General features: G+C 41.0%; 1 protein-coding gene across 1 annotated transcript in view; it reads right to left on the bottom strand.

The window, feature by feature from the left end:
• Positions 1-1,549: 1,549 nt before the first annotated feature.
• Positions 1,550-27,868, bottom strand: part of LOC102201371 (myosin heavy chain, non-muscle-like) — a 62,009-nt gene continuing 35,690 nt past the window's right edge. Inside the window, exons 13-20 of the mRNA XM_013915174.1 lie at positions 26,838-26,922; positions 24,188-24,278; positions 11,610-11,719; positions 11,204-11,278; positions 10,208-10,301; positions 10,070-10,110; positions 4,924-5,026; positions 1,550-2,060 (exon numbers count right to left, since the gene is read on the bottom strand). Of these exons, the coding sequence (XP_013770628.1) occupies positions 1,677-2,060; positions 4,924-5,026; positions 10,070-10,110; positions 10,208-10,301; positions 11,204-11,278; positions 11,610-11,719; positions 24,188-24,278; positions 26,838-26,922 (983 nt within the window). The 3' untranslated portion in view covers positions 1,550-1,676. The remainder of the gene's footprint in view (positions 2,061-4,923; positions 5,027-10,069; positions 10,111-10,207; positions 10,302-11,203; positions 11,279-11,609; positions 11,720-24,187; positions 24,279-26,837; positions 26,923-27,868) is intronic.

The raw sequence follows: 27,868 nt of genomic DNA, 5'->3' as shown, positions 1-27,868 counted from the left end.
CAAATGATCATTCTCCTCATTGTTTCCAGGGGGACTCTTTTCACCGCCGCGCTGCTGACTTTTCCCTCAGTCCTGGGAGTTTTCAAAAAGCCTGTGGTTTCATTTTTAATGACTGTGCCATTTGTGAAAGTGTGTGTGTTTGTGAAAAGAATATGCGTGTGTGGATGTGTGGGTAGGTGCACACGTGTGTGTTTGCACATAAAAAAAGGATATTTTTGAGTGTGACATGGCAAATGAGGAAAACAAAGCTAACAAGGACATGCAGCTCCGCTCGAAATCATTAAAATGTATGACATCCTGACCAGCTATACAACCGCTATATATATATATATATAAATATAAAGAACCAATGAAGGATAAAAAAAAAAGAAAAAGTGGGTTTGGAAGACAGGAAGGTGGACACGGTGACAGAGAAAGGCAAGATGAAGAAGCCAGTTGTGGCCTGAGACCTGCTTTTCCTAGAATTCTCATTATCACAGTGTTCCCTCTTTATAACTTTGGATATGCACATGCTTCCTCTGCGAGTGTTTATTTGTGCGAATGAGAGTTGCTCTTATTCAAACACTTGAAACATGAATAGAGGAACGCGTGCCCTATAGATCTACATGTTATCCCAGGTCCCAAACTCATTTTAGATCTTTTAATGGAACGATTTTACTTCCTAGAAAGGTACTTACCCGTATCAGCATCGATGCTTGACTCAGCAGTCGTAGAATTTTTTTTACAAAAGCCTAATTAACGAGTACCACTGCCAGTTATTGTTACAGTACAAGCATCCAACTGGCAGAAATAATATATTTTTGGCACACTGACATGCAAAACAAAAGTGGGGAGGAATATAAAGCCGCTTGCAAATATGTGTTTTTATTTTGCTACCGTCACAATACGGGGCACAGAAAAAAAATCAATAAACAGTTTTGAAAGTATAAAACATAATATCAGACAGCTAATACACCCAATCACGCGAGCACGCGCTCGCCCACAGTCTCTCAAAGAGACACAGAAGTACACAGACACATAATGTACTCAAACATAGAGACGCACGGCCACATTCACCGCAGCAGACGCGGGACACGTGGTGCACAGCTGGAGCATAATCAGAGGCTGCGTTACTGCCATTTACATCAACATCTGAACCACGCCTGTGGATGGATCATGTGCTGTTTCTCATTTATCCAAGCGGGACTCATCTTCAGATCTACTGTTTAACTCTATCTACATTAAGTTTCTTGTTTTGATTAGTTCATTTGTGCATTTAAGGTGCAAAAATCTGGTTATAGCTCAAGTGAACTGTTGGGAATTTTCAAATAAGTGCATTTGAGATTTTGTGCTCACTGCTGCAGTTTTGCTGCAGAATAATATTATTAATTGAAGATGTAATTGCTTGAAGCACTGAAACATTTCTGAGGACATAGTCAGTTATCATAATTTTAAGTCTATCTAAGTAATCTGTCAGTGTGAACGTTTTCTTGGCATAAATCGTTGCATGGAACAGCAGTACCCTTATAAATATGGCTGAAGAAATTCCATTATTTTCTGTTTCCGAGCGCCCCCTTAGGCACAAAGAACTGTGGGACTTGACTTTGACCTGCAGGACATTAACCTCATCCTGGGTATGCTCCCCAGCGAGAAGCTGAAGGTCAAAAGCCATGGCAGGTCAAAGTCTTCAGGGGGCTTCATTTTGCCGGATTCCTGCTTGTCCCCTTAGACCCGGCATCTTCCACAGAGGCGGAGAAAGCGCACTTGGAAGACGGCCTAATCAAGGACGCTTTATCCGAAGCCTTGGACTCACCTGGTCTCCCTACTCCGACTGTAGTCGGCTTGGTTTGAGTGCCATTAGTGTCCCCTGTCACTGGGACTATACTCAGAAGACGGGGCAGGTCCAGGGATGAGGGAAGGGAGGCACAGATAGGAGGGCTGACACTGAGAGAGAGTGGGAGGTGGATGGTGGTTGTAGGGGGAGGAGGAAGGGGCCCACTCCTCTCCACTTGTCTATGCATGGACCTCTCTTCTTCCAGCTGCCTACGCAACCGCTTATTCTCCTGACTGAGATTGCCTAACTACAGAGAAAAAAAGAAAGAAACATACACAGAGAAGCACATGTGCAGACAAAGAGATTAATATGTTTGCGTAGCCAAAGGAACAGTGGCAAATTTTTGAGAAGTTTCCAAAAAACACGGCTCTCCTTTAGCCGAAGCAGTGGAATCACACAACTCGAATCAAAGTTAGCAATAAATATCAACCATCAAAAGTGAACAGCTATCGTGCTCATCAAGTAACTGACATTCCATTATGTGATTAATTCATCATCTTTCACAGTCGCTTTCATGCCTGTTGAAACAGAAATGCAAATGGAAAATTGCAAGGGGGTGGGGGGGTGGGGTTCAGGATTGTATTGTGTTCACAGTTTGAAATGGTTGCAAGAGGGAGTCATGCGACAGTGTAAATTTCTACATGAAAACAGCCAATTTGAGCGATCATTAGAGGTCGATTTGACACAAAATCATCCGTGACACAAAACAAATCGCACATCGTCAGGACATGATTGGGCTCCCTGAAACACAATTATAGACTAGCTAAATTGAGGATTTTTTGTTTTATTTGTGTGTGTGTGTGTGAGACAAGGACATTTGGGTAAAGGCAGCGTGGAGTGTGAGTTAAAACATGGCTTTTAATACAAAAAATAAAAGCATTTATATTTGTTGTAAAAGCTCGGTAATTATATGCAAAATGTGCCAGTCTAAAAATTGCAATAAGGTAGATAAAAGAGAGGAAAAGATATGAAATAATGTATTTTTAGCTGTGAGTACGAGTAAAATAAGAAATTAAAGGATGTAAAGACAAAAAAGACTCATCGGGTAATGACAGTTGCACTCATCCACATCTGTTTTTAAGTGTGTGTGTGCGTGTAAAAACTGCGGTTAAAGAATGATGTCACATTAACATGTCTGGCCATGTGTGAGTCTGCGTGTGTGTGTGCGTGAAGGAGAGAGAAAAACACAAACGGAGATGAGACAGACACATTTCCGGATGGTTCTGCTAATATTACCCGTCCAGACATCGTACGCATGCACACAGACACTGAGAGACACACACATGCTCAATAAACTCTGAGCACGGGTCTTAGGCTTAACCCTCGAAGAACCAATGGCATGTCGACGTGTCAAACGATCATAAGATGCTTAAAAGGTATTTACTATCCTCAACAGGCAAACCTCCTTCCACACGTCCATTTTCAGTCATGCCAAAAGCAATAACAATTCTAGATGAAAAACACAGAGTCTGACATTTATAATTAACTGCACGCGACCGGTTTAATTTTTCTCATCTTTTGTGGCTCTGGATGCTTTTCTAATTGTAAGGCGGGGGGGTTGAAATTAAAAATCACAGCTTGTCTTCTCAACCTTAACTTTCCGTGGGTGAATTGGTGTGCATATATGTGGATGAAAAGGACACAAGGATGTGTATAAGTAGGGGTGAAGGGAGTTAAGCATGTGTGCGTGTGTATTTTTCCACAGTTTGTATAGTTTTAATGCAAATTATGGCAATTACAGAACTATAAAAGAGTTGCATAAAAACTGTTCAGCTGCTTAATGCCTGTTTTAATTGTCGCGTGTAGCCACGAGACAACCTGGATATCATCAGAAGAACGATACCCTGCTGCTGATCGAGTCTCGAAAAGAATCTCGATTTTTAGTCCTCTCGTGTTCGTCTTCATCTCTGTTAATTTTCTGTGACGTTTCAAAAGTTTGCATGAAATTGGCTTGACAGTCGGATGGAAATCATGCATATGTGCTCCGTATAATGCCTTTCGGCGAGTGAGAAAGCGACGGCGTCAAACCAGTTTGTTACTATGAGTAAATACGACTGATTCAAGGAGACACAGACCTGATTTGTAACCCAACGCCTTTCATAATCTGAGTCATTCCATTCAACTTCTTTACTGATAGCTCTGTGTGCGCGCGCAAGTGTGTTCACTGCAGAGTGAGGTGTTTACATCCTCTCCTTTCCTGACTGCCTGCGTGTATGTGTGTGTGTATACTGTCCATGTTGGATCGATGTGTGTAATGATTCACACTAGAGATTAAGAGGTGCTATTACACACCTGACCTGTTAAACAACACCTCTCTCTTTCTCTCTTGTCTGAGTTCTCCTCTGCGTTTCTCCATGTTCCTCTATCCTAAACCCACAGCTAATGTCATTTGCTCTTCACTGAAACAACACTGCATTAAAACTTCAACAAGTACCAGCTTTTGTCATACCCCGTCAATCAGCAGGCCACTTCACAAACTAACAAAAGTCGGGTGAGCCGCTCCCTAGGCCCTGGAGTTTTGGAGAACTGAGGGGGCTGAGGAGTACTTTTGATTTGTCTCTTCTTTGGTGATTTGTTGACTCTTGTGAAGCTCAACACAGTAAAAAATGTCAGCATTTCCCAAGAATATTCCTCTGTGTTTTTTCCCCCACATTGTTTTATCACAGCGGGCCATTTCCCTATGCTGTCATGGAGAGATCAGCACGGCTGTATTGATATACATCTCTCTCTCAGTTTCATGAAAGGGAAATCATTTACCAGTGGAAAGGAACGTCACTGCCTTTTCCCGATACGATTTGTCCCCCCCCCGCACACACACACACACCCCACTTCCCCACACCACGTACACCCCCCTACATCCCGCACCCCACCCCGCTGCCGATTTTTCACTTTTATCGTAGGAAGAGGAAATGGATGTCTGCGTGCGCCTCTGTGTAAGTGCGCTTGTGTGTTTGAAGTTGGACGCATGAAAGCTTCCTCTTCTGTGTGAGCTCAACAGCAGGTGGGCCGGTGTGTGGGTGTGTGTTTGTATCTGTCGGGTAAAAGGACTGTCAGGACCCGGTGTGTACGTGTTCTTGTGTGTGTCTGTGTGCGTGCGGACGAGCGCTTACTTGTTGATTTAGCATTCCGATGGCCTCCAGGTTGCTTTGCAGTCTGGTCTGCATGTCCTTGATTTTGCTGAGGTTTAGAGCGACGCAGCCCTTCTTTTCCATGCTGCAACACAAGTGTATGCACACAGGCAAACAAACATACATGAAAAATAAACTCTTTAAAACAGTACAGGGAGTTTAGAGGTCTGAGAGAAAAAACAGAATAATAAAACTCTTTCCTTCTTGCAGCTCCTTTAACTGCCTTGTCTGTAGTTTAGCTTAAAAAGCACATTAAGTTTACACTTGCTTCTACCTATTCTTGCACAATGACATGCATTTGCCTGACTGAACAGTTTCAGTCAAATGTCCTCGGAAATCTGGGGCATAAAGAAGTTGGCGTGCATCATCTTCATTATAACTATCTTCATTATAACTTATTACTAAACTCAAAGATGGGTGAGCAAATGGGTTCCAGAAATCATTAAATTATATAAGAAAGTGCATATAAAGCTGGGGAAAAAAAACAAAGCAGCAAAAAACAAAAACAAAACAAACGCAAGCGCAGCCAGGGAACATTAAGAGTACAAGAAGCCATTTAAGATTTTAACTGTTTATTAAAACCGTTTTGGGAAATGACAAACAAATGTTAGGGTCTCCTATCTTCAGACCGAGGGCTGTCTAAGGAATGTCTATTAAATTAACGACGGTGGATAATGGTGCTCTGTACGGGCTGAAGAGCTTGCTGCCCCCGCTTTACGCTCTTTCTTTCATGCCCCAGTGAACCTGTCCAGTTAGCATTTGGAAAAAAAAAACCTTCTAAATACTTTATTGAAGAGTTCTTAGCCCATTAAAGTACCACTGTACCTCCCCAATGTTAATTTTCTTGTAAAAGAGCAAGCTGGGATTTTCTATCAGAGCAGCGGACGGGAAGACGGTCCTATTTTGCCTCAACTGAGAAGATGCACGCACTCATTGAAACGCTAATAAATAGTCCCATTGTTCCTGTAGATGCGTGCGCACGCTCACACACACGCAGTCATAAACTTTTGCCCTTATTAGTCGCAACTGAAACCATTTAAGATGTGGAAGACACTTGAGGAAGACACAAATATTTGAATTGACATTGTTTTCGGCTCCCGTGCATTTGCAGCTAACAAAGGCAACAACAAAAACAGTAGATAGTTATAACGCTGCTTAAAAACGGTACCCAGCAATCTCTTGACTATTTCCTTCTCTGATTTTTGAATCATTTATATGGCTGTAATATTATTTTGCATTTCTATGGATCATCATACAACTTTGAGTTATAGCATGTAGCTTCGAGACTGAACAAAAGAAATGGTTGCTCCAAAAAAAGACACAATTTTTTAATGGCAAAAAACAAACTACAATTATAAATATATCTAGATAACATGAATATTTTTGATAAGTTCCCCCAAATATGCGCAAGAGAAACACAAAAAAAACCAATCCATACATTCTCCAGCTGACAAAATATAATCTGAGTCCCTGCATATTAGCCAACTAACTAATTTAGCTTGGCCAATATAAGTAAGAAAACCTAATTTCCTGAAAATGACATTTATAAACTGAACATAATTGCCACTGACCCTTGCAGATCTTTTAATTTCACACCCTAATGATGATACAAAGAACATTAATAAGAGAAATGCAGAAATTTCCTTTGATCTTTCAAATTTCGAATGCCGCTTGAAAGACGAGTTCCATGAGTTTCCATTGCTACAGCGAAGGGGGAGAAAAAAAAATAACAGAAGACACAAACTTTAACCACAAGCCAATTCCATAAAATCCAAAGCGCCACATCTACACATTTTCCTCAAATGATTTAAACGCTTTCCTACGCGGTAATGTGGTCTTCAGCAGATCATGAATCATCTCCGCTGCTGAGACAACTGTGTGAGATTTATGCACTCGATGTGAGAAACCGGGGAAGTGCCGAGCGCTTGGCTTGGCGCCCGTGTAAACATGTGTTCCTGTGTTTACACGCAAACACAGATGTGTGTAATTAGCAGCCTAATCCAATCAGTGTGTGTATAATTACAGTCATTAGTGTCAAAGCCAAGCGGCCATGCTCTCTAAACCAGGCAATAAACTACGTGGTTCCTCTCCTGCTCCAGTCTCACTCATCTTTCTTATTTACTGTCCTCATTTTTGCTGTAAATTTTATGCAAGGCTCGGCTCTCTTTTCACACAGCCTCCCTCTCATCGCCGCTTTCTGCTTCTCTGTCACTTTGGTTCTCCTTGTTTGTACAAATCCTCTGCTGTGATCACTGGGTGCTCTTAATTGGAAGCACATCGTTAGCGGTGCAACTGATGAAGCCTGATGCTTTATGAGCGCTTCCCCCACATGGGTTGTGTCAGGCAGCCACTGAGTCAGTGCTGCCAGAGGCAAACAGCATCAATCTCTGTTTCCGCCACTCACTGCATATCAATGTGTACTGGTATCATATTTTCAGATATTAGCAGAAATCATTTTTGGGTTGTAATGTCTGTTGTCAGAGTTTATCCTTCTTCTTTTTCTTCTTAATAAGCATTTCTGCAGGAGAGAGGTGGGAGGGAAAGGAGGGGCAAGCAGCATCGAAACCCATCAGGCCACACGCAGCACTTTAGAGGGAGGTACAAGACACTTGTATAAGTGATTATCATGAGGGGCTTTAATGAGATTGTTAATTGACACTATGATGTTACTGCGCAACAAGAGTGTAACAAACTTTTTTAGTATCACCGATCCAGGGCATTAATTGTGCACATAACAACTCCTATCATTGGTTTTTAGTTTGAGCAATACCGCTTTTACCCGGCTACTAACACTCGGCTACTTATTTACTCAGTGGAAATGAAAGGCAAGGTGTTAGTTTGATAAGAGATGTAATTTGGTCTCCGTGGCCAAAAACCTTTGACATATGGACTGTAGATTGTACATTGTTTAGGATCAAACTCTAAAATCTGTTCTCTGTCCAGAGCCACACCCCTGCGTTGATATTACTGTCCTCATAACAAGGTTTCTAAGGTAAACAGATAAAGTTTTGCTTACTTTTTAACTCTTTCCCCCAGAAAAATGTGGCCTTCCCTGTACCCACCAAGACGACTTTTGGCACCTCAGATGAATAATTTGACGACCATTAGAGTTTTTGCAAGAGTAGCTGCATAGGCAGAGACCACCCTCACTAACTTTCAATGCACACCCAGTCATTTTGTCCTATGGGGAGGCCTGAAATATAACAGAAACAGCTCGGTTCAGAAGCGTTACTCCTAGTAGGCTTTTAAGGGATTACAGTGCAAGAAAAATATATATTTGAACATCTACAATTCTACAACATCTGGAAAACAGCTGCTGACGAGGATTACAGAAACGGCTACTAAATGGATTTGGATAGACACGATGTAGTGTAAACACCGTTACACAAAAATGTCTGCTCAGACAGACATGCTTTTTGTCAAAACATCACCTTATTAACAAGCGCTTATTAGATCTGCGTGTCTAAATCTAAGTTTTCCCGTCCGTTATGGCAGCAAATTGAGCTACGAGTTGGCTGATGCTTGGAGATTTCCTTATCCTTCATCCACTAGGTGGATTTTGAGCAGAAAATGCAAATAAATATGCCAATATCATTTTTGACTCTTAAGATTTATATTTGCATGTAAAAAAGCTTCAGTTTTGCGTAATTTGTTGAGTTTTACGTAATTTGTTGAGGTTGAGAAATGCAGAAAATTTCGTTTACCGAGCTAACACAATTGCGGTCCCCTCCATCAGGCCTCTCCGCGCCTCCCTGTGGGCTTTACTTTTTCACAAAATAACAAATGCAATGAAAGGCCTTCTCATTCAAGCAGCTTTATAACAGTAGGTCAGGTAATCATAATAAATTTCTTTAATAAAGGCATATCTAATGACAAAACCTTCACCCCGTGTTGACTGCTGTCAGTGATAGTGACAGCAGACAGACATTGTTAAGATACCCCCTGTCCCACTAGTAATGAAATTTACACTCTGAATGTATACGGCTGCCTTGCAATCATGACATTATCTATTGCTTTATAGAAGTGCAATTTTAACACATATGGCATTTTTTGGTAGGTGCGAGTGTGGGGGAAGGTGTGGGCATACTAATAAAATAAAATAAATTAGGAATCAACATAATGAAGGAATGGAATAAAAAAGGGGGGCAAAGGAGGAAGAGGGGCTGGATGGGGGTGACACAATGGAAGAGGCTTTCATTCACTGTTTTTATCTCGTTCCGTGTTATTATATTCGCTCAATCAAAAACCCTCTCTTATGCATACATCTATATGAACTGCCTCGCTCACTCTGTCCCTCTCACTTGCTCATTCGCAATTATGAGGGAAAGACAAAGAAAAGCGATTCATCTTTCTGTCGCGGCCCCTTAATGATATCATTAAAATGACTGACAGCTTTGAATAGCACTGGAAACCTACCCCAGTCAAAACAAATCTGATCCGTTTTGGAAACAGAGTCTGGTGGTTTGTTAGGGGAGGGGTGCAACATGAGCACATGTTAAAAAAAAAAAAAACGGGGTGAGGTTAGAATGGGGCGTGGGCGGGGGAGCTGTTAATGAGGGGTACCTTAGGGGGGCTCACACTTGGGGTATGGGGAGTAGCGCTGCAGGCAGGTGCCCCCACAAACACCCCCTCTCCCGTACGCGCGCACCCTCTTTTCTCACTTCCATCCTACACCCAATCCCATCTGTGCCACGTTCGTTTTCATTGGCTTAATGAACATAATAAATATATCTCCTCTCTATTGATGAATGCTATTTGGCAGCCACGGGGGTGGCAAGCAGGAGAGGATGGGCACTTGATTGAAGTGTAATCATTGTTAAAGGCCCAGCATGAATAACATATTCAGATTGACGAAGAAGAAATAAAACAGCAGCACGTGCGCACACACGGGCACTGCTACGCACAGGTGGTCGGGCCCGCGGGGCGTTTCATTCACAACTTGGCACTCCTGCTGTTACTATCATCATCAGCTTTGTTCCGACCAGATTGTGTGCGAAAGAGCCAAACGTGGTGGCTTTTGTTACATGCTAAACTTTGATCAGCTGCTGAATGCAAACAAACGTATGCCTTTAAATGTGTGGTCACACACACACACATACACGTGCCCACATAAATGTAGATGACTCACGTTTTCCTGTCTTGCTGTACTCCCCAGTCCCGGAGATGGGCCTGCAAACAATTATAAAAAACAAACCTGTTTATGATTGACTCGCTCTTGTATCTCCTTATTTGTAGTTCATTGCTTTTCCACTCTGCCCCTGTTCACCTTGAAGAGTTCCATGTCTTTCTCCTTCTCATCCACCGCTTCTTTCAGTCTCTTTACCTCCGCCTTCAGTGTGTCATTAGCCTCCTGAAGGCATCTGACAAAAGCAGAGCGACGCGTTAAACAGAGAAATATACATAGAGAGGAAGAATAGCAGACACCTATTATCATCAAGAGACTCTTGTTAACATTGCTGACAAAATAGTCTTTCAAGCAACACCAGTGATGACCGCGTTTCTCTCTTTTCCAGAGCAGCCTTTAACTAGCAGTTCAGACATCATCGCATACACGCATATACTGTAGTCCATTATAACACAATTCTTTTTGCACAGCATTTATCACTTACCCTAGTGACTATCTATTTCAGTATCTTGCCTTGCCCACCAATTTCAGACCTATTAAGAATTCTGAAATTGTTTTATTTGCAGGGGGGGCGGGAAGCAGACATTTTCCGGTTAGGGAATATTGAAGGACTGTGTTCATTATGAAAAGGAACCACTGAGGGAGATGTGATTTCGACAAAGGTGTATGGAGTCTGTTATGCACAAGAGCCACAAGGTAACATGACAAAAACATAAGCACACACGAGCACACATGAACGAGGACACATGTGAGTGGAGACAGAGGAGAACATGGTTACGGTGGTGCTGGGTGGGGATTATGAACGTATGGCACTATAGCTAGACAGCTTTGATCTCTGGCATGAAGAATATGTCACGCCCATGTATGTGTGTATTTATGAGACATGACTAAACAGAAACACTGTCAGGTGTGAGTATGTCAGGGAGTCTACCTGAATCACCTCAGCATATGCACACACACACACGTACACAGACACACTTCATGCTGCCTCACTTCCAAACCACCGCCGACCATCTTCATTCATATTCCCTAAATAAAGCGATGTACAGGGTTGAAACGCATTCATTCGAACATACTTGTCTACAAACGCAAACAAATCTAGCTACTGAAAAATATCGCTGTGCCAAATATACTTACTCTTTCTCTTTAGTGATGATAAGCAGAGCTTTGTTTTGGGCTTTAATCTGGGCAATAATGCTCTCACTGGAAGCCCTTAGTAAGGAAGACACATTTTTTAAATGTAATTCTACACAAACTAACACATCAACAGTTTTTGGCTGTCCTTTAGTTGTTTGAATATAAACAAATAGATCAAAATGCACCATTAAACAGGTTTAAATATATAAAATCAATATTTTCTACAACATAAAGTATTTTGTAGATTGACCTTGAACTGTAGCTACACATAACAGTACACTATATGATACACACATATTTTATAGCATGTGCCAACTAAGAAAACATTAATAACTTCCTTTTATTTCCTTAAATCCTCTGTTTTTATTTTTTAAATTCACAAAAAACATGTTGGGAGTGTCCATACTTTTGCTCAGTGATCCAAAGGTTGACATTAGTCATGACCAGCTGGCTCTCGTGCAGAAGCTTTGCATTGTCAGACCGCGTCCCCTCCATCTCTGACCGGAGCGTGATCACCTACAGTTGATACAGTAGCCAAGAATTATCCATCAAAACTTAAGCAGTTGCAATCTTTTCAGCATTTCCTTATTGCAGATATACTGCCCCCTTTTCTATACTTTACCCAGCAGATTAGTGAAGTACACACCGATGTTCACGCTAACCAAATCCCAAGTAATTTAAACAGGTTAGCAGCTTAAAGTAGTTTTTAAAAATATTAACATCCTGCAGCTTCACACATTTATGGACTGCATGTCTCTGTCTTGTAAACAGACACGCCTGTGCACACGCTCAGATGCAAACATCATATTAAATATAAATGTGGGGTGGAGGGGAGCAAAGGTGTGATTAAAGAAAAGCTAAAAAGCAGGGTAAGTAATGCTTTAAATAGAGGGGGTGCAAAAAGGGTGAGACTAAATGTCAAAAATAGAGCATAATGGCAACACAAGAGAAAAATTAGGTAAATGGAGAATAATGGAGGATGAAAGAGATGGCATTTGCAGACACAGGTATAAATAGCAAGGTGAGGTATTAAGCAGGCGGGAGGGGAGATGGAGGATTTGGTGGGTGGGTGGAGGGGCAGAAGCAGACTGGAGGCGAGATTGGAGAAAGGGAAAATATGGGTGTGGGGTTAACAGGGACTGGATGGCACTGGCCAAACTGCTGACTTTTTCATTCTGCTTATCAGTCAGGACCTTTCCAGGCCTAAACTCTGGGGACCCTGACATATTACCCTTATCGCCATAGAAACACCTTGATATGCCATACCATCTTCCCACAAAGACTTGAGCAAACACAGAAAAAGTTTCCAATATGTGGGCCGTGATTTAAGTTTATAAAAATGTCAAATGATTAACCCGAAATGTCAAAATATCAACTGCAGGTATGAGATGAATCAAGCACGGTGTGCATCTGTGTGTATATCTGCATGTGTATTTTCAATCTCACACGTGCACAAAATATATATTTTATTGTTTTATATTGCCAACGTGTTTCCAGAAAGTTAAAGAAGATTTAAATTTAACACATAGATAAGACTGATTCTGTTGCTGCGAAAGAAATTGTATTCCTGAGCAATCAAACAAAGAAAAGTGATTAAGAATCATTATAATTCATTTTATCATCCAGTGACTTCAAGTGAGCATAACAGGACAAATAATGGTAGTGAAAAGTGAAGGAGGCAATGATTAGCCAACAAAAAACTATCAGCATTAAAAATAAAAGAGATTATTGTCTGTAGCGTCCAAAAACTTTCATAACTCGGCATCTGTTTCCTGATGATTGAGCATCCATTAAATATGTTTTGCCCATATCCAGATGGGCTGCAGGAAAACAGAAAAAAACCCACACTTTTAGTTGCCTGAGGTCAAGGTTTTTAAAATATTAACGAGTTTATCTGACAGAAGTCAGTCAGCCCAGGGCTACAAACAGAGGCACCAGTTCAAAAGTTTGCAACCTCTAAAGCTGATGAATTTTTCACCTGGACAAGAAAATACGAAGCAGCAGACAACACATCGGGTTTTGTTTTTCTTTCACTGTAAAAATTCAAATCTGTTGCAACACAAGGAAATGCATGAGACACTCATTTGTTTAATACCTTATGCATCCACTGAAAAAAACAGAACTGACATGCATAAGAGTAAGCAATGAGGCTGTGAAGATGCCAGTGACACATAATTAATAATTCAGTTTGCGTAACATGATGAAAAATTGCGCTTTTAATTAGGATTGGATTAAGGAAGGGTTGCATTTCAGCAAATAAGCGCTGAAGAGAAACCGTGGGATCGGTGAAATTACATCAAGCAAATCATTCAATTTTGAAGAATAAACTGAGTCAGGCTATCGATTGTAATTACATTAACAGTGGAGTAAATATTGTCACTGTTTGTGACTTCATCTTGTGTTTTGTCTCGTGCTCTGACGCATATTCACATGAAAAAAGTTCTGTTTAAGCCGTCTTGGCAAAACCCCCGCATATTAACACACCCATATTAATTATAAGCGCAAATATATCAAGCTATACCATTCAAAAGATCAAATAACACCCACCCACGCAACACATGGGCGCGCGTACACTGGCAGGATCTGCGGCATGCTGTAATGACAGTAATTACCTGCGGTCTCACATTAACATCTCCCTCCTGACTGTCTGACTGGCTCAGCTAGTGGAGGGATGTAAATCGCAGCACAAGTCTGATGTTGCGATTAGGTCTAAATTACACATCATCACTCTGTTTCCAGCAGTGTCAAGGGAGGCAGAGAGAAGGGTTTGTGAGAAAGAGGGAGGGACATTTGTAGTGATGGTGTGGGGGGGGGAGACAAGGAGGTGCCACTGCAACAGTGGGGAGGAGTAAGTCAGCACACCTGCTTAACATTTAGATTGGTTTTGTTGCACAAATATTTTAGCAGATGATGGGGGCTAAAAGGGGCAACAAAATGCATTTATAACCAAGTTTGGTGATACCTCTTGTCCTTTCAGCTTTATGCTCCAGAATATGAGTTGACTACTCCTGCGCTGGTGAAAGATTTCAAATCTTTACAGCTGCTGTACCATTTCTTTTTTAATTAATTATTTTTTTTATTTATCCTACCAAAAAGAAAAAAGAAGAAGAAAAAAAAAAGCCCGAGTCGTTCCAGCCTACGCTTTTCAATAGATGCAAGCTAGACTTTGCTGGACTCCAACATTTTTTTCTGAACCTATACATCTGAATGAACTTTCATGACAAACCTGAAAGCATACCTGCAGATGGAAAATATAAAAGGAAGAAAGAAAAGAAGGAGAGCAAATGATTGTAGAGACTTTAGAAGTTAATAGATTTTCCATCTTTTCTATTCTCCATGGAGCTGTGGACCGGTATCACATTGCGCATTGGACAAAAGTATATTTTCACTAAAAGCCACCAAACCGTCCAAGGTCAGGGGATAAACATGCGTCAAAGCAGACTTTTCTTGGTAATGAGAGGAACATAAAAATGAGTATAAAATCAGAAACAGATAGCCTAGTTGTTGCTTCTACAACCATCAAACCGCTAGAGCCGAATATGAGCCATTACTCTGTTCCACTCAGCTCATCAGAGCACATCCTCTCATCAAATTAATGAACACATTTATTGTTAAACACGTTTTTATAAAACATTCATTCATTCTGTCTAATTAAAAGACCCAACAGGCCTGACATCACTTAAATATGCATACTTATCACTCACATGGTCTGAATTAAAGATCCACAAGTGCGTGTGGGGCTCTGTGTGTGCACTGTATGCGTGCATGTATGATGGTAAAAGAGAATGAGGCTTCCTAAGCAGGCCTTCTCACTCTAGGCTTAATGGTGGTAATCGTGGCGTGACCCAACATTAAGACAGTGTGTGCGTGTGTTTATGTGTGTCCCACTCTCCCTAATGGTGACGATGATGACATGTTCTCCATTAGACTAGTCAGTGGGCCACAGCAGATCTAGCATATTAATGATGCTGATGATGGCTTCTTTAATTACCTTCGTCTGCTGCTGCGTGGCCTGACTCCTTTTCCCCGATTCCTTTCATCACACACTCTCCTACGCATGCTGCTGGGTTGTTTATCAGTGGTTGCCATTACTGAAATCCTCTGTCTTGCATCTAGCCTGTGTGTGCACAGCTACATAACCAGCCTTGGTTGAAGTTTCACAAGCCCCTTCAGGAATCAGTAGAAAATAAGTTTAAACTTGTAAGGCATACAATGGAAATATTTTACCAAGTTCAGTCAATACGCCAGCACTAATATAATATCAAACAACATCCAACCTTAGAAATAATTCAATTTTGCACTTTTATTCCACAGATCCTGTATAAAGGAGCGTAAGCTAGTCCTTGAGGCGTAACAGCATTACTGACAAAAAACAGAAAAAGAAATGTGCAAATATTGTCGTGCAGCGTCTAAAAGAGAAAAGAAAAAAGTCTACGTTTGATGAAAAACTCAAACAACAGAAAACTTTAAATGCGTTATGGATTGAAGGGATTCGCAATAGCACAATGAGTGATGTTTAGCTGTCCGGCTGACCGGGTCGCACAAGTGCTTAAATAACAGCAGCAAAACAAAAGAGCAATTTTAGGGTCTGAGGTGCATCCGTGCTGTTTTGTTTCAGTGATGAGTTTGGCAAAGCACAGAGTTACGGGGAGGAGGCGCTGCCCCAAAGCATCTTGGGGGAGAGGGGAGCGGGATATTGACAGACGGGTTGGTGTGAAGTCTGCAGTGATGCGGATGCTGTAGCGGTCCATTGTGGCGAAGAGAGAGCTGAGCAAAAAAGCGAAGCTGTTGATTTACCACTCGATCTACATTTCTACCCAAACCTACACACGTGAGCTCTAGGTAGTGACCGAGAGAATGAGATCATGGTGGTAATAAGCTTCCTCCAAGGGGTGGTTGGGATCTCCCTTAAAAATATTCTAAGAACCTCAGCATAACTCGTTCACATCGAAAGGAAACTGTTAAGGTGGGCCGGTCAACAGGCTAGGATGCTTCCTGAATGCCTTCTAGGTGATTGCTTGGAAGCCGCGGGGAAGACCGAGGCCATGCTGGAGAGATTACATCTCACAGCTGGTGTGGAAACTGGAAGAGCTGGAACATGCTGCCAAAGGTGTGTGTCTCTACTTAGGCCGCTGCCGCCATGATCTGCACCCAGATAATCGGCAGAAAATGGATGGATGGATAAATATAGCATACATTGCAGTACGTGGTTTGCTTTTTAACTGCAAGGCATTTATACATAATTCATTATGTTCTCCTGCACACGCAAACACACACACAGATCCACACACGATGACTAATAAATAAAAATGTGCCAAGGTCAATCTCCTCATGGATGCTCTTAGTCCAGTGCGGTAGCTGAAAACTCAGCGACGTGGGGCTATCACACAACACAGCTTGTAATAGAGTGACACAACACAACTCTTGGAATCTGTGAGGGCGAATTTAGCAGAGCTAAACCTTGTTGCCAAGGTGAAATAATTAGATGTTAACCTTGAATAATTGCAGTATTAGTATTTTCCCTTACTTTTATTTGATTAATTAAACACTCTCATGTTTGATTTATTAAAAAAAACCAAACTAATTTCCACTCGTTTTAAAAGTGTTGTAAATCTTGACCAAGGTGACAAACTGTTTATAAAGTAAAACATGAAATAAAATAAAAGAGCTATGACTGATGTGAGTCTGCCTATTTTGTGCTTGAACGAAAAGCTTAAGAAATCCAACACATTATCAATAAAACAAAAACCAAAGGTGACAGCAAGGACGAGAAAAAAACCCTTTCAATACACCTTTTTCTTATCGCCTCTTCCTTCCAGTCTGAGACTAAATTCTTCCTGCCATATGTCACCTCTATGAACCCGTCTGTACAGGAACTTTTCATGGTTTTGTACTGAGACAGAAACACAAACGTACAGCCTTCTTTGGTAAAGAAGGATATTGGGTGACAGCTAAGAAGGACGTGAAAAGTTATAGAAACAACATGCGAGGGGAAAAAACATGGTTAGTTTTCCTGCTTGACTGTCCTTTCCATCTCTCAAATGAATTACAGCAGTGTAGCTTAATGAGCTGTGTGGGATGGTGATGGGACACACATGCACACACACTGTGCAAATACAAAGTCCATTCCATGGTTTAACAGTCAGACAATTGGGCAACTTCTCTTTATTCATCAACTAAACAAATGAGCTTCATTTGTCTGTCCTCATTTCGCCATGTGTGTGTATGTTTGTGTGTGAAAATGGTGATCAAGCGCAGGTCGTTCTGAGCTAATTAGTCCAGGCTTGGGGGCTTCTATCAGGTATAATGAGTGAGATCAGTGAACAGCTACAACCGTTACGGCGAACCGACATCTCAAGTGTCTCTAAAATTTGAAATACAACACGTTTGTTTTGCGTCCACTTAGCCAGATTGCAAACAAAAACCACAAAGATATTTACAGGCTTGCACATTCAACATGCTGTTTTTGTTTTTTTACAAAAATCTGCAAACAACAAGTTACCCAGTTGAAACTAGTTTGAGTGGTCCTATTGTGACTTTTTCTGGCTCAAATGAGAAAATCTTTCCATATTGCTTTAAAAAATATTTTTTCTCATTTCCAGGATTTCAAATATGGGTGTTTTGTGAAGCCATGAATCTAAACAACCAGTCTTTGGTGCCTAGACCTTCAAATGTGGACTTTTTAAAAGAGAAACATTACTTATCCATGTCCGTCCGGTGTTGCTATGGCTGACGTGTCAAGGCACTGCCAAAGATACCTGTCCGCATTTCTGTGCCAGCAACAGAATAGCAGTATTTGTTGCCCTGGGGTGAGAACGCACGAGTACTGGATGACATGATTTGATGGAAAATTTCTATTAAGCAGTTAGGACCACAAATTTACAAAAACATATTGGCAAAACAAATGAATAAGGCCCTAATTCTAGCAGTCGAGTCCCAGACAGTTGATTCTGTTCATCTGGACGTAGCGTTTTTTAACGTTTCGTTACTCATCCAAGTGACTTCTTCAGTCTCAGCTGACTGCAGGTTTCCCAACCTTATAAACTGTACATTTGCATAAAGCTCTTCCGTGTTAATCCAGGGGTTGTTTGTTCTCACTGAAGTATAAATCACATATAAATCAACCAAAACTATATATTAATAATTAAAACCCTTAATTTAAATATGTTTTAAAATATTATATTGCAGACAATGATGGCTGGATTGACATAAAAAGACAAAACAATGGCTTTTGGGGGAAAAACTTCCCAGACCTTCATTACAGTTATCCTATAAAATGTACCTCAACTGGATTTAGATCACATGACTGACTCTGCTAATGCAGATTATTCCAGTTCTTTACCTTTACCTGCTTTTAGATTGTGTTTTGGGCCACTGTCCATCTCTCCTTTGAAATGCCATCTAGTCAACTTCGCTCCAGTACAGCTGAAACCAAGCAGATAGTGTATCCCTATACAGTTCCGTCTTCTGTCACATCATCAATAAACAGCAGTGATCCAGCGCTGCTGGAAGATATGTATGTCAGTGTGTCACACTGCTTCCACCACACTTTACAGATGAAGTTGTATGCTTCCAAGCCTTCTTCATACTCATTTTCCTGCCATTTCCATATAACTTCATCTCCAAAATAATGTTGTTGCAGAGCTGGTGTGGCTTTTATTTTCAGTGCAATATCAGCTTGGTTGATGCAGTGTTTAGCACTGTCAGCTCCCACGCTCCAAAGACATGATTGTGAGGTTAATTGGTAATTATAAATTGGCTGTAGGTGTAAATGTGAGCATGAATGGTGGTCCGTCTCTCTGAGTTAGCCCTATGAAGGACTGCGCCCACCTCTCACCCTGTGACACATCCTCATTGGTTAATACAGTTCATGCTGACTTTAGTCATACAACTATTAAAAGATTATGTTTAGGGAAATTCCAATATTACGTGGACCTAACTGCACATTATAGCGACATTCAACACACCCTTGCGCAACTTAAATTTATATTGTGCATTCACACACTGATTGGTACAAATCCACAAAGTATTTTTGCACATTCAGATGCAACTTTGTATTTTACGCCCCCCCCCCCCAAAAAAATACTTCATAACAGAATTTGTATGCAGTTAAATACTGCCTAATGATTCATTGTGGGAAAAGGTGGTAACAGGAGGTAGCAGGATGACTCTTTGTTCCCTTTTTTTTTTTTTGGCAGTTCTATGTTTTTCTCAAGGATATTAACAAGGGACCAGACTTCTCTCTGTAATCACTAGGCAAGCGCCCCGCTGACTCAGAGTGATTAAAATCTACTGTCTAATTGTATTTGTACAGATGACATCAATAGTTGTAAAGATATTTGGGCAACTAAAAAAGTTTAAGAACATGAAAACATGCTTATAAACTTTGCTATCTGAAAACTTCTCTGCAAATTCTCATTAAAACTGCTTGAAATCTTTAACTTCATGCTCAAAGAAGTTGAGGTAAACACACTAATGACTATGATTGTGTGTGTTGTGTGTATGGCTGAGTAAGTGTGAGGGAGAGGGAAAGAGGGATGATCTGATCAATCACAAAAACATGCCTTATTTTTACCCTGATTGGTATTTGAACTGGACTCATGCAGAGGGACAGGACTAAGCAAAGTGTGCATGTATCTCTTCGTGTGTGTGTGTGTGTGTGTGTGTGTGTGTGTGTGTGTGTGTGTGTGTGTGTGTGTGTGTGTGTGTGTGTGTGTGTCCTGAGCAGCATGCATGGAAGTGCAAAACTGACTAACATGCGAATCGTTAACTTGATACCAGAAAAAAGATACTAAACAAACCCAGAAAACGCAAACAAGACTCTTTCGCGCACACCTACGTAGTATACACTGTGCATACAAAGACATACATAGAGAAAAAGACAGAGCTATCTGAGGTTCAGCTTCTGTGCACCAAGGCAATTTGTAATATAGATTTCCTCTATAAGCCACTGTAGAGTACCATTTACCATTTCAAACCCTTTGATTTTTTTTCACCATTGGATAATTCATCTTCTGCCGCTCAATAACCGAGATTGGGACCTAATGAAGGAGTCATAGTCACAACGGCCATCACACAGGTGTTTAAACACAGTTTGGAGTCAAATTCACTGAAAAGCTCATTGGTTTTTGAAATGATAGAGGACACGAAGCATGCAAAGGAAAAATGCAAAGGATTGTGAACAAGGGTGGGTCAGTGAGCGCATAACATATACAAATACATACTTTTTGATGCATACAATAAAAAAGTATTAGAGTGATTAACTGAATCATTTACAACCAGATGTAATCACTGTACTTGCTCATACAGTATCTTGAACTTAAACCCAAAGGTTACTGAAACATTACAGTTACAGTTACAACAACACCGGTAGTATTGGGAGCATTTTTATTAGCTGAGCAATGTGTTTCAGCCACAAGCCAAAACATGCACATACTACTTAGGCTGCATGAACTTTTACCACTTTAGTTACTAAAGCGGAAAGCAGACTTTAGGTTCCATGCCAGAAGGCTCTACTCTGTTTCTACTAATACTAAAAGGCCAGAGAGGAAGTCCATTATTGATATTGGCAAGATTCTGAACTCATCTAACTTGTCAGTCCATTAAGGTCACCTGATAGGGGTTTGCAGTGTCTGCTTTACTATCTTAGTCATTAGATGCTCATGGCTGTTGCTCCTTGAAAGGCTGTGATGAAATACTATGATGCGATGGGTAAGAGCTGGATGAGAACATTTCTTACACTTTCATATTAATCCATTAAATATAGGGCTATAGCCTGTTTGCTCAGCTTAGCATGAAGTATGGAAACAGAGGGAAACAGCTAGCCCAGTTCTTTGGAGGCCCTGTAGAGTCAGGCTAGCTTGTAAAGTGTGCCCACAGTTTTGCAATCCTGTATCCACGAAGTTGTGGGATAAAAGAAAAACAAAAAAGGAACTGGAGTTTGGGATTGGATCAGCCAAGTAAGTCCACTTTAAGAAATCTTAACAGTAAAATCAAGGAGTTGACATTTCACAGCTTTCATTGTGTGTGTAATGTGTACTTCATGCCAAAAACAAAAGCTTCAATTTGAGGCAGTTTAGTAACCTACAGTTCAACTAGTCCAAAAATCTGTGTGAAGACTGCAAACTCAGGCACAGATTACAACATGAGTTAGATAATGGTCTCAGAGGCCTCTATTCCCAGGCAATGGGACCTAGCTAAACAAACAGCTAAAACATGAAAGCTCGCTTAGCTCAATAAATAAATAAACATCACAAAGAAAAGTATCTTGAAAAATTACTGTATAGATAAAAACGGGAATCAATCAAAAGTAAACATGATAAAATAAGGAACTTAAATCAAAAATCAACGTGGGTACGGTCATATAAGGTGCTTTGCTAGCTGTCCCTGTGGCAGCGAAGCTGAAACAGATGCTAGAGAAGGTTTTCAGCTGCATATCCAGTAAGCGGTGTACTTTCCATTAATTATCCACAGCTATTCACTACAGCCACAGTCATTTTGATGACCTCTGCATAAGCTCATCGAGGAACCCAAAAATCCAAACGGTGTGTTGATTCCAATGAGATTCAAACAATTACAGCACTGATGAATTCCCTTGGCAAGTATTATGGATGCATTCCAACAGCTAGCAGTTCACTATCCAAGCCACAGAAACTTTCCTTCTTAGGTAGCATATCAATCCCTCCACGTTTCTTCTAACCGCTAAGATTAATGTCTCTGTCCACACGAAAAGTCTTGAAGCCAGGTAAGGTCACACTGTGGTCCACTAAGTATGTGCACCAACATCTCACTGCAGTGCTCCAAATAGTACATGGCACAACACTCTGTGCTTTTCCTCAGAGAATGGTCTTAATCAGCTCGCCAAGCTCATCTGTATCATTGTCTAAACGCACCAAATACCCCCTGATGATCGCTGGAACAGCTCCATCATTGAAACCCCAAAGTTTCCTGTGTGGGTCCTCCAGGATTACAGGCCTTGCACTGGGCAATAGAACTGTCAGCACTATCAGCTGGTGAACAGCCCCCACTGCAAGAGTGTAAACTGAAGAAAAACCTTTAGTAGTACACTAAACTTGACTTTGCAAGACTTGCAGAACAAACACTAGATGTTTCAGCTTAGTATAAATCACAATGAGCAAAAAAAAAAAAAACCTAAAATGTTCCATTCATACATCCATTTTCTTAACCGCTTATTCAATTTAGTCACAGGGATCTGGAACTTCTCCCAGCTGTCATAGGGTGAGAGGAAGAGAACACCTTGAACAGGTTGCCAGTCACATCACAGGGGGTTACAACCACGGACACACACTTACACTCCTACGGCTAATTTGGAAGCCCAGTTAACTTAACATGCATGTCTTTGGACTACCTGATGAGAACCCATGCAGGCACAGGGAGAACATGCAGCAACCTGCACATAAAAGCCCCAGCCGCCGCATTCAAACCCAGAGCCGTCTTACGGTGAGACAGCAGTCTATTTTTGAAACTGTATTTTTTAATGATAGAAATAAAAGGAATTTACTGTATTTATTTGTGAACATTTAATTGCTAAATTTTTCCATAAGAATAAGAAAATTTCATCTTGATGGATTAAGTGCAGATAAAATTAAAAACCATGGGGACTGGGAGAAGAAAAACAACTTATTTATCTTATAAGATGTTTCCATATTTTTGAGGAATTTCCCGAAACGTATCAGCATGAGGAACAAAAATCCTTTAATATTGCAACTTTTATTATAGAAGAAAGAGACCTTTTTTTTTTCTTGATAATTCTTGCACTAGCAGTCATTGGCACGTCTGCTTCAATCAATAGTCTGACATACCTCTGACAAATGTCATGCAAAATTTTTGATCACAGACAACAGAGAAAAGAGAGCCAGCCACGCAGCAAAGGCAGACATGAAAGAGTTTTCAACACTCGTGAAATAGATGAAGAACTCTTCGCCAGCGCTGACATGGCTTGTGACTGACCAATCAGCTGGCCTTAGTTGGTGTCTTACTGGCCCTGGGCTATCACAATTGTCAAGCCATGGTGCACTAAACAGAAGAAAGGAGAGCCGTGTTATGTGGACTGCATTATTCACAAGGACAGAGTGGAGGAAAAAAACGGAGTAAGGTGAAGGAAAGTGAGTGAAGGGGAACAAAACGAAAAGAGAAGAAAACAACAGAGCACATGAGTGAGAGAGGACAGAAAAACAAGAGTGGGAAAGAAAAGAAGGCATGAAAGAGAAAATGAAATACATAAAGGAAGAAACTTGAAGGTAAAAAAAGGGAACAAAACACATAATCAAGGCATGAGAGAGCACCGTGGTGTGGGGAAGCTTACGGCTGGATTCAGAGTTTGTCAAATCTAAATGAACATCACTTCCCTACACTGGCTATGGCCCTAATTATCCATTCTGCCTTTGTACAGCGGCAGCTCAGCTCTGACAACTGCTCTCCCTTGAGATTCCCCCCAGCTCCCAGCTAGAACATTAGGGAATATCAGGGAATATTACACCTAGGAATTAACGCTCCAAATCACCTTGCTAGGTTTAGGTCCCGCATATACCCCTCCCTTTCTTGGACAAGATAATCCTGGCTCTAGCACCGGATATATGCCACTAATCATCAAAAAGGCAAGGGGTGGGGGGGTTGCAGGGAGAGAAGGAACAGCAAGGAAGATCTTCAAGGGAAAGAGAGAATAGAGGAGATCATGAGTATTAGTATTCATGTTTATGTAGTACAGTACACCTGGCTTAAATGTTTCATCCAGATGGGTCAGCGAGAAAAATCAATAGGCTGACTGGTAGAAGAGTTAGATAATCGCATTTAAATAATGTAGCGGTAAAACCTGGCATAGCTGTAATTTATGTACACACAGTATCAATTCATTTTCTTCTCAGCAAACACCTCACCTGCGTTGTGCCCCCAGCCCTTTTTAAACAAACACCTGAAATTATTTGGGAAGACTGCGTCACTGAGGTTTGGTGCGTATTTCTTCACCTGGTCCAATGCATCCTGTTTCTCTCTCTCTGCTGTGAGTTTCTGATGGACAGCCTCTGTCAGCTCCTTCTTCAGCCCCGCAGCCATTGACCTGCGAGCGAAAACAAAACAGCCGAGCTTAGTATCATCCTAAGACGAGGCTTATCAACGAAAAACAAAACAAAAACACAGCTTAAGTGAGTAATTCGTTTTTGGTTAAACTGATTTCATTATTCAAATGTATTTTACAAATACATTATTTCCATTAGCGCAAAAACAAACAGAGACAGAAAATCCCGATCCGTGTTAGTGTTTAACGCAGGCCCCGTGAAGTGTGAGTATGTGTGTGTGGCAGCCGAGCTAAGGGAATGTGAAGGGGATCAATATGAAGGGGTCTATTCCTGCCACGCACCGTGCGTCCGTGCGTGCGCGAGTCAGTCAGTGTCTACGAGTGTGTGTGTACGTGTATGCGAGCGAGACTGTGTGTGCCGGCTGCCCTGGCTACAGCCGAATCAATACGACAAATGATTACCATTTCCACAAACCTCCCTCCACAGCCTCACTTCGGCCGCTCTCGGGCCTCGACACCCCTCCGCCAACACTCCACACAGACACACACACACACACACACACACATATATATATATATATATATATATATATATATATATATATACATATATACACACACATAAACAACCCCCCTTCCCTCCACTCTTGACCCATACCTCTAAAAAGCCGATATAAAAATGAGAAATTACAACTTTATGAATAGTAAAAGCATCCGGGCCTTTTACGGCCAAAAGTTTTTTGACCATAATCTGAAGTTAGCATATTATTGATTTTACAGTTAAAAAAAAGAATGACTAGGCAGGGAAAGACCACAAAGTCAGCATCTGTCTATTAGTTTTTATTGGCTTCTGTGTTAAAACGACTCATCCAAAAATATCAAAACCTTAATAGAAAGCCCAGTATTTACCCAACTAAATCTTTCTAACACCGGTGATAAATGTGATTTATACTTCGTACTTAAGTTCATTAATCAGTCTATTAAGTGCTAAAAAAAATGCAACTTTAACTTACTACCACTTTTGTCTGTTCTGTCTACAACTTATTATTTTCATTATCATTTAATCTGCCAATTATCTTTCATTTTTAATTATTTACACTGTCTAGAGCAGTTCCCAAGGACCCAAAACCTAAAGTGTCTTCACATGATTATAGGTTTTATCCTCTCAGAAAGACAAACCCCAAATGATAGAAGATCAAATTTTTAGATTTGAAAGGCTGGGGAAACTTGTTTTGTCATTTCAGATTATATTTGATTACTTTATAAAAAATGTCACGGATAGCTGTTGCATTAAGAGATGGCCGATAGCAGAAGGGTGACAAAAATAAGAGAGAAACAAGAAGGCGATATCTCTAGGCCACCAGTGCTCTCCTTAGATCCTACAGTTTTCCTTGGGTAAGAAGTGAATGATGAAAAAGTAATGATCAAAAAAATTATGAAATATGAAACCTTGATAGTTATGAAGGCACACCAGCAAGAGCTGGGCAATTTTAATTAATTTTCTTCTCAGATGATTAGAAGGCGATAAAATGAAGAATAAAAATCCGTATACGTTTGTATAATGAAAGGAAATCGTAGCCGACTACACTCAGAATCCCTCGCTAAATGTTCCTCAGCAACTTTAAAGCTGAGACTAATAAAGCAACTCATTGGTAGCAAAAGTTGAAGCAAAAGCCGTACAGCCAAAACAAAAGGAAGAGAAAATGTCTGACAGATCGGTCCGTAGAGAGAACATATGATAGGATGAACAGAGTGGGAGAGAGAAGGAAAGAAAGAGAGGAGGCGTCCTGTGGAGAAAGAAGGGGGATTTCCCACAGCACAGATGGAAGCCATTAGCATGGTGCTGTTGCTTAAAAACCTTTCATGTCTTTGCAGTTATTAGATAATACCCGGTTAACAGTAAACAGCATGATTCTGCAAATGGATATAATATGCAGGCACAGCGATTGTTTTACCATACAGCATCTAAAATTGGTTAAAATCTAATAAAATGTAATAATTCAGAATGTAACCTATAAAGTCTCCATACTGAGTTTTAAATTGTCAGTTGACGAGCAAAATGTTCCATGGCTCAACTTAACCAAGAAACTCCCCGAGACGGAGACCGTAGCGGTGAGGTCATGTCGAAGCCAAAGCCGCAACCACAACTATGCGTGCACAAACAGCAACACACAAACACACACTCGACTGGGTGATACATGCTTGCTGATGTCATCACCGCAGCTCTGGTGAAACAGAGAGGTCAACCAGAGGTCTCACCTCTGAACTCTGCGACCCAACATCTGCTTGCTCACCTTCTCCCATCAATACATGTTTGTATATATTTTCTCTCGCATTAATCCAGGAGCAGATAAAAGGGAAAGCAGTTCACATGTTCAGGAACAATGTAACATTTTGCTTTGCAGGCTCAAACAATGTATGCATTTAGAGCTCAGGGCTGTTCTGTTCAACACATGTTCGGTTAAAAAAAAAAAAAAGCCTACTGTGCGTCGCACGTAAAAAAGTCTAAATGTTTTTGATTACCGAGCTTACGCGAGGGACGGCGGGAAATGGGATGAGAACGGAAGCCGCTTTCCCTTTTTCCTTCTCTTTGCTTCTTACCTTATTTTCTCCTCTGCTAGCTTGCCTTCATTCAGACACCCCTCCATCCGCCTCACCTCCTCTGCACGGGCTGCCAACTCCTCCACTGAGCAGGAGAGAGAGAGAGGGGAGACAGAGGAAGAAGAAAAGTGTGCGATAAAGAGCAACAGTTCATTTCAGACACACTTAGTTGGGATTCATTAGAGAACAGGCCTTATTCAAATAATCACACAACCACAAAAAATGCAAAAAAAATAGTCATAAAATTGCCTCAGATAGCTCTCGATGCAGAGATGATTTTGTTTTTTGAACTGGATTAAAGAAATAACTCTCCGAGATGACTACACACTTGCATGACACTTTACATCTCCTAGCAGGCAAACGTTAACTGGATGATTTACAAAACCTGCATACGGAGATCTTTATTGATTCTTGTCAAGTTCAGCACGAGTGGGAAAACATGAACTGCGAGTCACCTTCAAAGCGAACCAAGAACTCTGCCACAGAAGAGGCACTGAATGCCTTTCAGAGGCGGAGAGGGAAGGGAGGAATGAACACAGTGCACTGCTTACAGTTGGTCGGCGAAGCAACCTTTTGTTGAGAGACAAAAGGGGTGCTCCCTGGTTTCGTCAATAGATGGCACTCTTTACCTTGAGCAGGCCACTTGAGCTCATACCCCTGACTGCAGCCCTTCAATCACATACCCTTTTCAGCCGTCTCTTCCATCTACATGCAATAAAACCCCATTGTCCTACACTTAGTAGTTTAGCACATTGAGGGATGCATAATAAACCACTAGTCAGGTTTCTCAGCTAGGTTTGCTTTGCAGGCCCTGTTCAGTTTGAATTTAAAATTTAGGATTTGCCCCCGCACTCCCCTCTTTTTTTTGTTCTGTATGCTGTTTTGTGAGTCAATGTTTCTTCATAGCTCTTAAAACCTTTTCACTAAATTCAGTATTCATTGAATATAACATAAACTGTCAGCCATCGGTGACCAAGGCTAGTGAATATTGAGAAGGTCTGTGCGCTGAATATGAAGAGGTGTGTGCGCTC

This window comes from Pundamilia nyererei, unplaced genomic scaffold (genome assembly GCF_000239375.1).
Source record: "Pundamilia nyererei isolate P.nyererei 1_Seehausen unplaced genomic scaffold, PunNye1.0 scaffold00007, whole genome shotgun sequence".
NCBI lineage: Eukaryota > Metazoa > Chordata > Actinopteri > Cichliformes > Cichlidae > Pundamilia > Pundamilia nyererei.
Note: the sequence above shows the minus strand (reverse complement) of the source record. Positions and strands in the feature narration are given on the sequence as shown.